Raw genomic sequence first — 16,246 nt, 5'->3', positions numbered from 1 at the left:
TTCATCATTACAAAAAAACATGAAAACTAATATAAAACGCTGTATATGCAATCCTTAGCAACAAACAACAAAGATTTGTCCATGGAGAAAAAGCAGTCATTTTCAATGTGATCAATCACAGCATTGACAGCAATGATCCGATCAGCCACTTAGAGGCATTAGCTAATCAGATACTGATTCCAAGAATCCACTCAGCAGCTCAGACATTTTGTGTCAGCTTATCCGGAAAGTTTGGCAAATTAAGGTAAAATTTTATGGTCACATTTCATACAAGATTATAAGGCCGTGAAAAAAACAGCTGCAAATCTAGAGCTAGTAGAAAATATTCATGTAACATCGTGATCTGATCCAGAATCATCATCCCAAATATACTGACTGAAGACAGCAAGACCATACGAAAGTCTGCAAGAGGCGTGTTGAAGTTCATTAAGAATAGCATTGAGTAGTCCATTTCCTATGCTGTTTAATAGAATCTAAATTGGACTATAAATATGTATTTATGGATAAATGAACCAGTGCTGCAGAGGTGTGAGAAATAAATACCCTTATCTCACCCTTAAAAACACAAATTTCAATGTATTGTAAGAACAGAAAAATATATATGAGTTCTTATATCTTATATATATATATATATATATATATTTTTTTTTTTTTTTTTTAAAACAATCATCAATATAAAAGTAAATGTAGTCAATAAAACATGGGTATGTTCATTTAAGGTACTGAGTATATAAATATGAAGCGGGCAATAAAGGGGTATACCTAGTTCCAAAAGTTATCCCTAAGATATGCAATAATAAGTAGTGGGGGTCTGACCACTGGGTGCCCCAGAAATCACATGAACAGAGTTACTCAGCAATGTATGGAAGCCTCACAGAATGAATGCATCGCTTGCCACACACGTATAGTTCATTCCATTCATCTGGGGAAGGAAAAATGAGAGACCCCCACCATTTAACTTGTTCACCCCTATCCTGTCCGATTTCCATAATCCTGATGCCAGTTTTTATTTTTTTGTAAAATGGCATACAAAATGTATGTTCCACCAGTGTCATTACTTAAGGAACTTCAACAGAAACTTTAATTAAAGATAGAATTATTGAGGAGTAGTATCTCCACCAACCCAGAAAAAGTGCAGACAAAAGTTAGTAATCCGAAAAGAGAAACAATACAGGAAATGAATATCCTCTTATTAATTTGTACACAATTACCGCACTGATATTATTACACTTCATTCGAAAACATTCTTTGTCATTAGGGCAGGGGATGAGAGCGGTGCAGTGAGAGCACCATATACGTTGGATAATTACCTTAAAATCTCTTAAATTGATAGCATATTATTAATGGATTCATAATTAGCCCAAAGTACATTACTGGAGCTGAAAATAGTGTGAGAAGCGCTCATTACCACTCCGCTAAGTGCGGCCCTTTAATCAGAGCTGCTGAATACTATAATGTTTTAATCTAGATATTTATGTACAAATTTGGAACAAGCAGGCATCAAATAGAAAAATTAGAAGAGAATAAAGACGGCAAGATTTTCCAGCAGCAGGTATAAAGGTTGCCCTTTTTTCCCCGTTGTGGTTGTTTTTATCGTGCTCTACAATCAAGCCTTTTGTTGGCTATTTATAAATATCCATGAATGACTGTGCTTAGCAGGATTATGTTCAAAAGCAGCTAATCAATCCCGCAGCAGTGAACATGGCGACTGCCTTTCCACAATGTATTTGTCTTAGTTTTTCCTTATCTCAAAGCTTGGAAAACTTTAAAAAGATGAAGAAAATTTTGGCCTTTAGGCATCATACAACTCATTGTTTTACTGTTCAGGTTCACAGAAGAAAATGATGATGGTGAAGGGTAAACTATGTATAACCAGAATGAGATCTCTCTGATTAGTTTGTGTCTGGAATTAATACATGGCAGGACAGAGAGCTGGATGCACAGAAGACCAGGTTGCAAGTTCCTTTGACATCACTCACCAGGAAATTGTCCGTTTTACAACAATGATTACTTGGTATTTGTAAAATCGTTAACCCATCCTCAAATGGCCAAATGGATTAAATGCTGCCGACTTCCTTATAGAAAAGCCTTAGAAGGGTAATCAGTCTTACGATGCAAAGCTTAGATCCAGGATACAAATGCCACAGTTCCGCTATCTTTCCCCAGACTAATTGAAACGGCATGATACCACACAGCAGGGAAAAAAGGTAAAGTGTAATCATATGCAATTTTTTGTACAACTTCATTTAATGAGCAATGTGCCATCAAGACCCAAAGAGTGATAAGGTTTGTTCTTTAGCGGTTATTACCTGTCAACTGCATCCGGGGCCTGCTGCTTCTTGTTTACTTTAGCGTAAAGGTCTTGAACGTGATCCCTCTCTGAAGCAGACAATAGTGTCTCTCTAGGGTAACCGTAAGACCCAGCCATCACAGGCGAATAGGTCCTATGGGAATTGTGCTGCTGAAGTGGGGGCTCTTTAAAGTGATTCACTCTGGCATAATTAGGGTCCATATCATCATCTTCAATATCATGAGATGCGGTCAAGTTCCATAACACTTTGGCTTGCTTTTCCCTTAGTTCTTGGTGCTTTGCATTAATTCTGCAGAAGAAAAAGAGGAAAAAAAGTGTCAATCACTCAGACCGTCTCTCAACAAGATTTTTAACTATTTCAGAAAACAATTTCAAACAGTAATAGAGATAAATATCTCATGTATACTCTACCTGCTGCCTAACACATAGCTGATCTTATGCTATAGAAGCTTCCACCCTATTTCTGAGGATAGCATAATCTTTCTATGTAATATCTGCTATTTTCTTCAATTGACTTATTGTGACTAAATCCATAGTTATCAGAGATGTACAATAATAGCATAATGTTTTCACATTCATTTCCCAGTAGATCATTCATGTGATAGAACATTCTGACACTTTTCACCAAAAGTGTAACAACTTTAACAAAGGAAAGAATGATCACTGCTGATCTGCAAAAGAATCAAATTAAGTTCTTATAAAGCGATAGTGACTTAAAGATTGCATTTTTATGAACACTACCTAAAATAACACCGGTGCCTAGCTCGAACAGTGAGTAACTATAACCTGTAAATTGACCTCATGTTTTGTTTAAGTAAACTATTTACTTTTATTGAATGGGTACACACAGACAAGGACAATACAGTATTCAGTGTACATCAATAACATCACGGACATTGCAGGTGTAAGAGAACACAGCAGATAACATCATAGTACCTGACACCGTGACATTAAAAAAAATAGCAACACAAATACCAATAAAGGAGAAGAGGATAACAAGTAAAGAGAGTGATAGGCGCTCCTAAATACCACTGACATGAGAGAAAACATACAACAAATCATGGTGAGAAGAGTAATACTACACTATAACAAGGGTAGACTCTAACGTATATAACTGCAGGATTGCAATCTTATCCTCATGTTTAGGTCATGAAACCAATAGAAACTTGTTAGAGATAAGTTAGAAATCAGTGTTTAACTACTGTAAAAGAAAATATAACATTTATTTCTAAACACAGCTATAAGATGACATTTGTGTTTAAAATTTTCAAAATTCAATATATATGCTACAACACACAGCACCAGACACTTCATAGAGGCTAATCGGGAAACAATAGAATCTTTGCAATAGTCCATGTGGAGAATTTCCACAGACAATAGACAAGTTCTAGGGCTGTCCAGAAAGTAAGAACAGCTGGAATGCACAGTGTGGGTTTTTCACTTGATCACAACATCTCTTGCATACAAGCTAATTCATGCTGCCTGGGAAAAGTGTATTAATAAATTCTCTCCAAATCCCTTCTAGCAAAATGTTGGTTTTTTGTTACATTGTATACTATTTTAACTTGCAGATAAAACATTGAAAAACCTAGCGTCTTTCTGACTGCACACTTGACATCCTGATCTTATTCAAATGCCTACATGGACAAGAAGTTCCCATAGACTTGCATTACGAGACTATCTAGGTCAGGTGACACGTATGTCACGTATGGTAAGCATGCACATCTCCAGGCTCATTCTAGTGATTGGTCAAGGTCTAGACACTCAATAAATGTCCCTAGCACATGCCACAAGGTTTTTGGAATGACATTTAAGTTTGATTTCTGGCATCACAAGGTAGATCAACATAACTGTAAAAAGGAAGTTATTATGTCTATAGTATCATAGAAATACCTATATTTAAATATATCTAAACGTTGCAGGACTTGGGGTGGATTTTAATAATGCATTAATACACATTACTCAGGGACACTACTGTTTGCTCCCTGATGCTGTCAGTCTATAGAATAAAGTAACGCCTTGGGTCTACCACAGTCAGATCTGCTGTTTCTCAGTAGCTCTCTGCTTTGGCCCATGGGACAGGGTGGAATAAGAAGTGGTACAACTCTTTTAATTCTTCTTTTTATTAGAATTAACTTGTGTACTATGGTGTCTACATTATGCCTTTTCTATCCTGAAATGAGCACAATATGCAAGGACTTTCTTTCAGTGCTAGCCCACCCAATGCATTGTCCTCATTGCCAGGCAGCTGTTCTCTCTCACGGGATACTGGAATACCCAATAAAGCTGAATGATTACCACCAAGCAGCAGGCACAATTCATAGTATTGGCCAGTGCACCAAGACTAACTATTATTTAAATAATTTTCCTAGTTAATTGGTGAGTTAATGCCAAACTACCATAAACATAATTTCAGGGAAAAACCTTCAGGTTTACGTCTTTACTTTTCTAAAAGCTATAGCATGCATACGCTTATAATATGGTTTCCAAGATCTAATGGTCCTTAGCTACATGACACCTACGTTCCTGAGGCAGCAATTCTGTCAGTCATATGTTTATCACCTTTCTCCCAACAGGTGCCGGATGGAAGGTAAACACAGTCGTGCTCCATCAAGAGAAATGTTTCAGAAATGAAGAAAAAAGTAAACTATAACGAAACAAGTGGCCTTGGTTTTAAGCTCTCAGGACACGTCCATCAAAAATTCTAACATTCTCCATATATACATTTTTTTCTAGAAACCAAGCTTTGTGCCATACCTCAGTTACTCCTCCTGGAAGTATCTGAATAAAGAGACAGACAGGTTTACCATTCCCCTTTATATTGCTTGTGTTTCTAAACACACACTAACGCTTGTCTAACTGAAACATATTATCACTGTAACACTAAATAAAAAGTGAAGTTTAGCAGCTCCAAGCCATTGGCTCCAAATAGTGATTGATTGAATTTACTGTAAGACTTATAAAAAGATGACAATAAAAAAAGGCTGAGATGACATCCCACTGTTGGCATTTATTGCCATAGCAACCAGCTTCAGCAATGTTCAGGTGAAACCTATTAAATCACAAAGGAAAGGACATGTTATAGATATCAATTAACGCCAGTGAGGACGCACACTGCTGGTACATTAATCCGGAGCATTGGAGCACATTCATTTTATGATCGCAGAACGTATGGAGCTTGACACTTCCTTGGTATGTTCATTAAAGAGGAAAAAAGAAGTAGGAGTTAAAGGGGTATTCCAGGCAAAAACTTTTTTTTATATATCAACTGGCTCCGGAAAGTTAAACAGATTTGTAAATTACTTAAATAAAAAAATCTTAATCCTTCCAATAGTTATTAGCTTCTGAAGTTGAGTTGCTGTTTTCTGTCTAACTGCTTTCTGATGACTCATGTCCCGGGAGCTGTGCAGTTCCTATGGGGATATTCTCCCATCATGCAAGAAATATTCTCCCATCATGCACAGCTCCCGGGACGTGACATCATCATTGAGCAGTTAGACAGAAAACGTCAGAAGCTAATAACTATTGCAAGGATTAAGATTTTTTAATAGAAGTAATTTACAAATCTGTTAAACTTTCCGGAGCCAGTTGATATATAAAAAAAGTTTTTGCCTGGAATACCCCTTTAACTATACAACTATAAATGCTAACAGTAATAGTATATTATATAACAATATGTTTATGACAGAACCCAAACTAACTATTTCTATTCAGTGAAGTGGTAATATTTATGACACTAAAGGAGTATGTAAAGCAAATACCACACATTTTTGGAAAATTACCTAAATTAGGTAAAATGATATAAATGAGGCAACAAGTATGAAGTACTGAAGTCTACACACAAAGGATTTACATTTATAACCCAGGAAATACATTTACATATTTACTAAAACTGTCTTATCCTTAAACAGTGCAAACATAGGCAGACAATCTTCAGGGCTAATTGATAAATTTGGTGCATCTTCAGACTGTGTAGTGATGGGCCAAAATTTTGGTGCATTTTTTGCACATTAAGTTGGAACCTCTGTTTACTGAAGCCACAGGCCCTTTACCAAGATCATGACCCTTTAGTCCAACCCAGTAGAAGTGTGTCTTAAAGGGGTTATCCACCATAAGGTGATTTTAGTAGGTACCTGGCAGACAGTAATGGACATGCTTAGGAAGGATCTGCGCTTGTCTTGGGGCTAAATGGCTATGTTGTGAGATTACCATAACACTGTGACTAGCTTTTTGTGAACTGGTATTTCCTGTTTGACTTTTCTTTTTTTGACTAAAAATCCCACAATTCCATCTTCCTCCCTCCCACACATCAGCCACCCCACCCATTGAAACATAAATGAGCTGTATCCATTCAAATCAGTGTGCCTCCAGATGTTGCATATTGATCCCTCCACCCATGGAAGCAGACAGGCTCCCTGTCATCAGCTGACTAGTGAGTCAGGTCTCGGCCACATTGCAAGCTGGGAAAAATCTGAGACAACAGTCATTTTGTATGCTGGTAAAAATAAATATTGGGATGAAAATCACAGAAAAAAATGTCACACAAAGGTACAGGCACTATATTATGAACTACACTAACTTTACAGCCCCTGTAGCATAGTCAAATAAAAAAAATCCTGGAATACCCCTTTAAAATTGTCATTAATTCACAATGAAAGTGGCACTTAAGCATTTTGGTGCATTTGTAATTAACTTGGGGAAAGGTTGAATTTGTGCCCAGTTTGGTGACTGTCATTCTGAGAAGCATCCTTAGACCAGACACTGTAATCTGATAAAAGAGATACTTGCTGCTGATGGTTTCTAATAACAACCCACAATACTGAATCCATCTCTGGGCCTTAATATATCGGCTAGAACAAAGGACCAGATACGTTATACAGTTTACTTACACAGTGATTTACACGCTATAAAATTGTGCCTAAAGGTAAATCCTTTCTCACCTCAAAACTATTTTTAGGCACCTGAAAAGAATAAGGGGGAGATTTATCAAAACCTTTCCAGAGGAAAAGTTGCTGAGTTACCCATAGCAACCAGATTGCTTCCTTCATTTTTGAAAAGCCCAGTGAAATGTATATTTAGGCCCAGACAGATCTAAAGCGCGGTGTACTTGGGAAGGAGACAGTGGTTGTTGCCATTTGTATATAGTTTTATCATATGTATGTGGGTAGATACATTCTAGTTCTTCCAACTACAAAAAATGAGATACATGAATGTAATCACAGCAAAATGTGATACTGTTAAATCATGACTTATACATATTCAATGGGACAGAGAAAATGGAGAAAGGGAGGCAGAGCAGTGTGTACCTATAACTTGCAATGCTTTAGATTCAGGTACATTTTAGAAATGTAAAGAGGTAGAATGATACAGTGCAGATTTTGGGCAATGGGTAAGAGATCCAGAAGAATTACCATGCTAGCATTCTCTACCATCTCTCTATATAGGCATTAAATATTAAGCCAAAATAACTTCAACTTGCTCCCATTTTACTATGTTCACATTTTCTTTGACAAATAAAAACCCTGGACACTTCAACAGTATGTGATCTATGACATTTACAGTAACTAACCCAATGGAATGTGTCCATTGCTTAAACTCCCTCTGCTTCGCACTGAGTAAACTATAATTTGCGGTACAATCATGAACAATACACCTTTCAGTGTTTATTTCTCTTTTTTTCTCAGACAAATGGCAAATTCACCTAGAACATCTATATAGGATATAAGTACTCTATCAGACACAATAGACTTTGTGTATGATGTCTGGCACAGGATGCTTTAAGCAATCCTTGAAAATCACCTTAGAATAACATTCTGCTGAAAAGAGTCCTTTTGTTGTCAAGGTTCTTCTCAGGTCGAGAATCTGTTTAATCTTTCAGTCATAGAAGAATGATTAAATAAGTGATGTTCAGTGTCTCAATGTTAGTAAACAGAAAAGAGCCGCTATTTAGGCCAGTTTCACAGCAGAGACCGGCTTTTGTATAAGCAGATGTTTTTCTAGAAGAATGGTTCTTTTTCCTTGTCATTATAGTCATCTAAAGTTTACCTTGCTCTTACTGGTGGTAGGAGGCCATGGTCTTATACAAAGAGAGGTGGAGGTTTATCCTATTTAGCCTATTACTGTCCTAGCACCTGCCAAGTGGAAAGAATTGTACAACGTGAAACCCAAATGCTACAAAGGAATATGTTGCTTGAAATGTCCAAACTGTATGACTATTTTTTTTTCTACTACTGTGGGTGAAATTTACACATAAACTACTAAGCAGATAATAAAACCATTAAAACAAAAACACACAATACATACAAATTTTATACATTTGCAGTTGTAGATCAAGATTTTTGCACAGCTGCGAGTTGAGGCTATTTAATTTGCCTACAATGCTCAAGGCCGGATTGGCCTACAGGGATTCCGGGAACATTACTGGTAGGCCACCCGCCCTGTGGGCCGGCAGCAGCTGGCTAGTGCTTGGCTGCCCAATGTGAAAAGTAGCGCGGGCCGCTGCCTTACTCTAGCATACAGGGTCCTGACACTGGTATCATGATCTTGAATGCAGCAGCCAAAGAGTGGCGGAGCTGAGAGCTATAAGCTACTCCCTCCACTCACTGACTCCCGGTAGGCCGCACAGGAAGTCCAAGTCACAGCACAGGCGGCCACTATCTATAGAGGGTGAAAAGGGGGGAAGGGAGCCTTTCTACCTAGCTAATATAAAGAGGGGAGGAAAAAGATATACCTAGCTAATGTGGAATGGAGGTGGAGGTGGTGGTTTAAGAAGCCTGCCCACCTAATATAATGAGGCTGGAAATTTACCTAGCTAAGATGGAGGGAGAGAAGGGGAACCCTGCTTACCTACCTAAAATAAAGTGGGGATCTACCTAGTTAATATGGTAATATGGAGGAAGAGGAGCCTGCATACCTACCTACCTAATATGAGGGTGGAGGGAGAAAAAAAATATCACCTAGCAATAAGGAGGGAGAGGGGGGTGGAGAGAAGCTTACTTACCTAATATAAAGGAGGGAGAAATCTACCTGCTATAACTGCTATATGGGGGCACAGAAGGGGGCCTAACTACTGTATGGGGAGACTATTACTATGTGAGACAATATTGATGGCAAGTTTGCATAGTAGTGTGAATGGTGCTGAAGCAAGAAGCCTAAAATGTTTGGCAGATTCTGCGGCGACAAGTCTTGACTGGGAGAAGTCTTTATGATGCCCAGGACAGGAGAGGGAGAAGAAAAGTAAAAGTGAACAACTCTGAACAAATTGCACATCACCTGTGATTCACTGGAGATAACTGTAAGCACTCATATAGTAAAATATGTAGTGTTGGTGTCTACCTGTACAGTGGTCCCTCAAGTTACAATATTAATCGGTTCCAGGACGACCATTGTATGTTGAAACTATTGTATGTTGAGACCATAACTCTATGGAAACCTGGTAATTGGTTCTAAAGCCCCAAAATGTCATCCAAACATAGGATAAGGTGAGGATTAAACAAAAATAAGTAGATAACTAATATAGATAAAGCAAGTCCTTACATATAAAAGTAAGAAAGATCTTCTGGGAGCTGTAATCACTGTCTATGTAGAGGACAGGAGCTTCTTCAGGGTCCTGTACAGTACACAGAGTCCTAAAATAGTAACATGGAGCCGCCCTCACCTGGTGTCCAAAGGAGCAGCTAACCCTGCTACAGGTAAAGAGTACAGAACATGTAATACCTCCCTGTACTGTAGGGAGCGCTACCAAACACCAGTCAGTGCATCCACTTCAGTAATACAGGTAAAGAGTATTACAGAACATGTAATACTTCCCTGCACTGTAGGAGGCGCTACCAGACAGCAGTCAGTGCATGCACTTCAGTAATACAGGTAAAGAGTACAGAACATGTAATACCTCCCTGTACTGTAGAGGGCGCTACCAGACACCAGTCAGTGCATACACTTCAGTAATACAGGTGTTCTACCAGTAAAATGCCCATTCTGATTGGTCGGTTCTTCCGGCCATTGACATGTTTCACAGATCTGGACTGTCCGTACATTGTATGTTGAGTCTGGTTTCAAGTTACAATGGTCCAGAAAAGACCATTGTATGTTGAAACTATTGTATGTTGAGGCCATTGTAAGTTGAGGGATCACTGTATATGATCACTGTACGGGGTAAACCTTGGTCTTTGCATAGTGGCGGTATTATGCATAATAGTGTGGTGGTATTATTTATCCCTTGTATACAGGTATTATTGATAATATTAATCTCAGTATACAGGATTTGGTCAGTAACAGTGTGATGGTGATATGTATAGTGATAATATTCCCCCTTGTATACTGGTATTATTGGTAATATTGGTTTCAGTATACAGGATTTGGTCAGTAACAGTATGATGGTAATATGTATGGTGAAATTATTCCTCCTTATAAACTGGTATTATTGGCCTCAGTATACTGGATTTTCACATAGAACTTTTTTGAAACATTGCTGCCATTTGTCATTATAATGACGTGTTGCGCCATTTTGTGCACTGTGATTGGGTCTTGGACACCATTTTATTAAAACATTGTGAGTTCCTTATTTGTTTTATATATATATATATATATATATATATACATATACACACACACACACACACACGTTCATATAGGTATGCATACATATATATGTATATCCATGTAAAGTGATACGCCTGCGTTCGGTGGCCGTTGGCTAGCACAATGACACAATGCTGTGGGGCTGGTATGCAATAATTTCCAGGGCTGGTATTTATACCCAGTCCGACACTTACAATGCCCCATCTGCCTATAATGCCCCATCTTTTGAGGAACATGACACCAAACCAGCTGTTTTCAGAACTCTAATAGAACTATTTTGAATTTTATACATTTTTACACATTTAGAAATCTGCCCCTTTGATTCTCTATTGTTTGACATCACTTTACTTTACGGAACCACATGGAAAAAAAATCTGTGTGACTACTATGCTGAGACTATATGGCGATATCGCTTGGGCTTTACTATGCTAGTAAAATATCCACTTTGTGGAGAAAGCTCCTTTTTATTATTTTTTGGTGTTTTAGGATATACTGATGTGTGTTTAGAAATTAGCTGAAATATTTGACAGATGGAAGTCAGACAGGATGATCTGAAAAGGATGCATACTGATCCTCTGGGATGTAGAAAAAGAAAAAGGTCCAAGGTCACTTACCTTCATTTTGTGAGACCTTATCGGATGGGTGTGTAAGTGAGCTTCCTGTTCTGCAATAACTTTCATAGAGTAGATCAGGAAGCACATTGAAATGTGGAACTTTCACTGTCAGCATGAATTTTTTTTCCATATAGATACAAAGACAGATAGCCAGAGAGAGCGAGAGACAGAGAGAGTGTTCTGTCCAATGCTCACTTAATCAGCTGAATACAATATCTCACATATGTGTTTACATCCTTACATTTCAATGTCAATATTTTGTTTCTTCACAGAATATATAGTCTGTCTATCGACCAAAGTATATTACAGAATAATAGACTTATTAAAATATAACTTTTATTTCATGCCCATAAAACCAGGGGTAACACAAATTTCTCCAGGAGCTCATAAAATCAATTGGTGGACGAGCACATCAACAGCTCTTCTGATACCTCTGATAAAGCACATAACACAGCACATATCAATCTACAAAAAGACATATACAGATAATGTCAAAACGTATTAAATCATATGATAAACATTATTAAACCAGTTGAACAAAAGGTGGGCAAAAAAGCACGGACCTCCAGATTCGGCCAGATTTGGCTCGAAACGCGTCAGTTGTTTCTTCTTTGTGTGTCTCATGTCAATGGATATCTGATGTGTTTAACCTAATGGATTAAAAGTCAAGTTTAATGCACCTTTCATCTTTACAAGTGGAGCAGCTGGAGGCCCGTGCTTTTTTGCCCATCTTTTGTTCATCTGATTCCGGGACCCGGCCCGCTGTTTGCCTGCCCTGCTCTCCGCACCATATAGGACTTCTGTTCATCCAGTATCGCATAGTGGTGAGCTGAATTAGTTTTTTTTCCCTTTTTTCCTCATTATTAAACCAGTACACGTAATGATCTATCATGCCCTAACCCCAGATGAGTCAGGAAAGGATAGGAGGAGGGACAACTGGGAAGGTCGGGACCGGGAGCCTGTCACTCCCTACAGCTAATACTGTTCTAGGCCCTATTCCTATACGGAATTGTCATCCTAATAAGGACGGTCCCGCACCGGAACCTAACTACCACTTGCTGTCCTTACCCTATGGTACACGGATCATCAGGAGAGAAATAAGATTAGGCTCAAACCCTCGGCGTTCACCTATGCAGAGATCCCATCTCGAGTGGTGGCCTGGCTAGTTAGTTAGCATCAATCTTAGTGAGTTAGTGTACCATGGGGTAAGGACAGCTAGTTCTAGTTAGGTTCCGGTGCGGGACCGTCCTTATTAGGACAACAATTCCGCCTAGGAATAGGGCCTAGAACAGTATTAGCTGTAGGGAGTGACAGTCTCCCGGTCCCGGCCTTCCCTGTTGTCCCTCCTCCTATCCTCTCCTGAGTCACCTGGGGTTAGGGCATGATAGATATATCATTACGTGTACTGGTTTAATAATGTTCATCATATGATATAATACTTTTTGGCATTATCTGTATGTGTCTTTGTGGATTGATACGTGCTGTGTTATGTGCTTCATCAGACGTATCAGAAGAGCTATTGATGTGCTCATCCACCAATTGATTTTTTATTGTATAAGCTCCTGGAGTAATTTGTGTTACCCCTGGTTTATGGGCATGAAATAAAAGTTATATTTTAATAAGTCGATTATTCTGTGATATATCAATATTTTATTTGGTAACCATTACTTTCCAGTACTGCCTTAAGCCTCTTGGGCATAGAGATCACCGAAGCTTCACAGTAGAGTCCTCGTCCACTCCTACATGACGACATCTTGGAGATGGGGGATGTTAAAGACCTTGGACTTCCCCACCTTCCAGTTGAGGATTTCATGCAGATGCTCAATAGAGTTTAGGTCTGAAGACATGCTTAGCCAGGTCATCACCTTTATCCTAAGCTTCTTTAGAAAGGCTGTGGTGGTCTTGGAGGTGTGTTTGGGGCTCTTATGTTGTAATACTGCCCTGTGGCACAGTCTTCAAAGGGGGAGGGGGGAGGATCATGCCCTGCTTCAGTATGTCACAATACATGTAGGCATAACACAATTGTCTTTGTACTTCTCACCTGGTTGCCGCCCACACGCTTGACATTATCTAAACCAAATAAGTTTATCTTCGGACTCATCCCGCCACAGCACATGGTTCCAGTATTCCATGTCCTTAGTCTGCATGTCTTAAGCAAACTGTTAGCAGGCTTTGTGTTTTATCTCTAGTAGAGGATTTGATGTAGTGTGGACACCCCACCCCTTCAACCTTTGCAGCAATGCTTATACAACTATTTCTCAAATACAGCCTCTAGATATTAGATTGAGCACGTGCAATCGACCTCTTTGGTCAAACATGAAGAGACCTGTTCGGTATGAAACCTGTCCATTGAAACCGCTGTATGGTTTTGCCCATCGTGCTTCAGTTCAGTTTCACAGTCTTGCAAATTTACTTATAGCCTAGGCCCTCTTTATGTAAAAGCAACAATAACTTTTTCAGATCCTCAGACAGATCTTTTCCATGAAGTTTCATGTTAAACTTACAGTGACCAGTATTAGAAAGTGGGAAAGTGATAACACCTGCTCCATATTCACACCTAAGACCTTGTAACACTAACAAATAACATGACACTGGGGAGTAAAAATAGCTAATTGGGCTCAATTTGAATATTTTCACTTAGGAGTGTACTCACTTTTGTTGGCAAGGTTTAGACATTAATGGCTGTATGTTTTGAGGGGACAGTAACATTAAACACTGTAATACAGGCTGTGCACTCACTACTTTACATTGTAGCAGAGTATCCATTCTTCAGTGTTGTCACATGAAAATATATTAAAAATATTTACAAAAATGCGAGGTATGTACTCACGCCACAGTGTACATCTGGTGGCTCAAAGCTTAAAGAGGTACTCCTGTGGAAAACATTTTTTTTTTAAATCAACTGGTGCCAGAAAGTTAAACAGTTTTGTAAAAGACTTCTATTAAAAAATCTTTACCCTTGAAGAACTTTTTAGCAGCTGTATGCTACAGAGGAAATTGTTTTCTTTTTGAATTTCTTTATTGTCTTGTCCACAGTGCTCTCTGTTGACACCTGATGCCCTTATCAGGAACTGTCCATAGCAGAAGAAAATCCCCATAGCAAACCTATGCTGTTCTGGACAGTTCCTGACACGGACAGAGGTGTCAGCAGAGAGCACTGTGGACAAGACAAAAAAGAAATTCAAAAATAAAGGAAATTCCTCTGTAGCATACAGCTGCTAAAAAGTACTGGAAGGGTAAAGATTTTTTTTAATAGAAGTAATTTACAAATCTGTTTAACTTTCTGGCACCAGTTGATTTAAAAAAAAAGTTTTCCACCGGAGTACCCCTTTAACACTGATGCTTCTTATTACTCCAAAATAGGGCCGCAAAATAGGTCAAGGTTTGAAACCTGAGGCATGGATTCCACACAGTCAGTAACAAGTGAAGCCTGCTTTAAACACTATTCTGCTTAGGATCTGCTACATGTTAAAGAGGTCTTTGTAATTGATGGCCTATCATTAGGATAGGCTATGAATCCCTGAACACCCCTAATGATCAGTTGTTCAGCAGGTCTGCTGTGGCAGGAACTATACTGTGAATGGGGCCATAAGCAGTTTTATTGTGTATTGGTCATGCCTAGATACTGCAGTTCAGCTTCCATCCACGTTAATAGAGGGAGAGTTGCAGTAGCCAGGCACAGATGCAGCATCCTGCTGAACTGGGTGTTCAGAATTTGGTGGCCTATCCTGAGAATATGAGGATAGCAAATCAATCATTTTTGCCCAGAAATCCCCTTTAAAGTTGGTCATATATCTCAAATACAGTAGCTGGAGGCCAAAAAGCTATTCCTCTTTTCCTCCACATACATATAGTTTACGATCTCAACCAGAAGAGACACCTCAATAAACAGCTTATCTCCCATGAGAATGTAAAGCATCCCGCTGCTTACCTCAGCCAAGCCACATTCTCGGCTCCTCCTCCTCACTGCAGACTCCAGACAACCCCTTCCATACTGCTGCAGGTGGTGACCCCATAGAAGACATACACATGCATGGGCTGTTTCTTTAAGAGTGCCTGTGTGTCCCTAATTCTTGTGTTCCTCCAATCTCTGCCAAGCACCACCTATATAAGAGCACTTTTCCCTTCTTTTGGTGTCTGAGAAATAGGGTAGTTTGACTACTAGTTAGATTATCTGCTGTCTTCCTGTGTTCCAGACCCAAGTCTGTTACCTGACTCTGTCTCTGCTTAATTCTGTTTATACTGATTCTGCAGGGCATGATTCGGAATGTTGACTACGCCTCTGGATACTGAGCTAGCTAAACACCACCTGGCAGCATCAAAGCTCCTCAGCTCTGCTGCTGACACCAAGTCAGCTCTGTTATATTGTACTCCGTATCCTTTGCTATATCCACAGTGTCAGCTCGCCCCTCCTGCTTATACTCTCAGTGCTTGGCACCAGGGCGTTCTGGCCTGTCTGGCCAGCTGACACTTAACCGGGACCACTCTTGTGGAAGCAACCTGGTATCTCCCTGGGAGCTAAGGTCCAGCTTTTGCATCCAGCAGCTGGAATAAAATGTAAAAACCTGGGGAATACTTTGCTCCTAAGTTTGGCCCAAAGCCAAATTGGTAAGTGGCACAGCAAGTCCACACCTGTAGGAATGTTCTGGAGAACAAGGGATTGGCATGTTAAATTCTTTCCCCCAGACATCTGCCATTGAGGGAGAGTTAGGATACTGCAATATACACTTGGCCAATGTTA

General features: G+C 39.2%; 1 protein-coding gene across 5 annotated transcripts in view; it reads right to left on the bottom strand.

The window, feature by feature from the left end:
* PARD3B (par-3 family cell polarity regulator beta) overlaps nucleotides 1–16,246 on the bottom strand; it is a 1,515,381-nt gene that overhangs the window by 525,336 nt on the left and 973,799 nt on the right. For all 5 annotated transcript variants that reach the window (XM_056536585.1, XM_056536586.1, XM_056536589.1 and 2 more), the window contains one exon: nucleotides 2,310–2,600. In XM_056536585.1, the coding sequence (XP_056392560.1) occupies nucleotides 2,310–2,600 (291 nt within the window). The remainder of the gene's footprint in view (nucleotides 1–2,309; nucleotides 2,601–16,246) is intronic.

Source organism: Hyla sarda, chromosome 8, assembly GCF_029499605.1.
Source record: "Hyla sarda isolate aHylSar1 chromosome 8, aHylSar1.hap1, whole genome shotgun sequence".
NCBI lineage: Eukaryota > Metazoa > Chordata > Amphibia > Anura > Hylidae > Hyla > Hyla sarda.
This window is presented reverse-complemented; position numbering and strand designations above follow the sequence as displayed.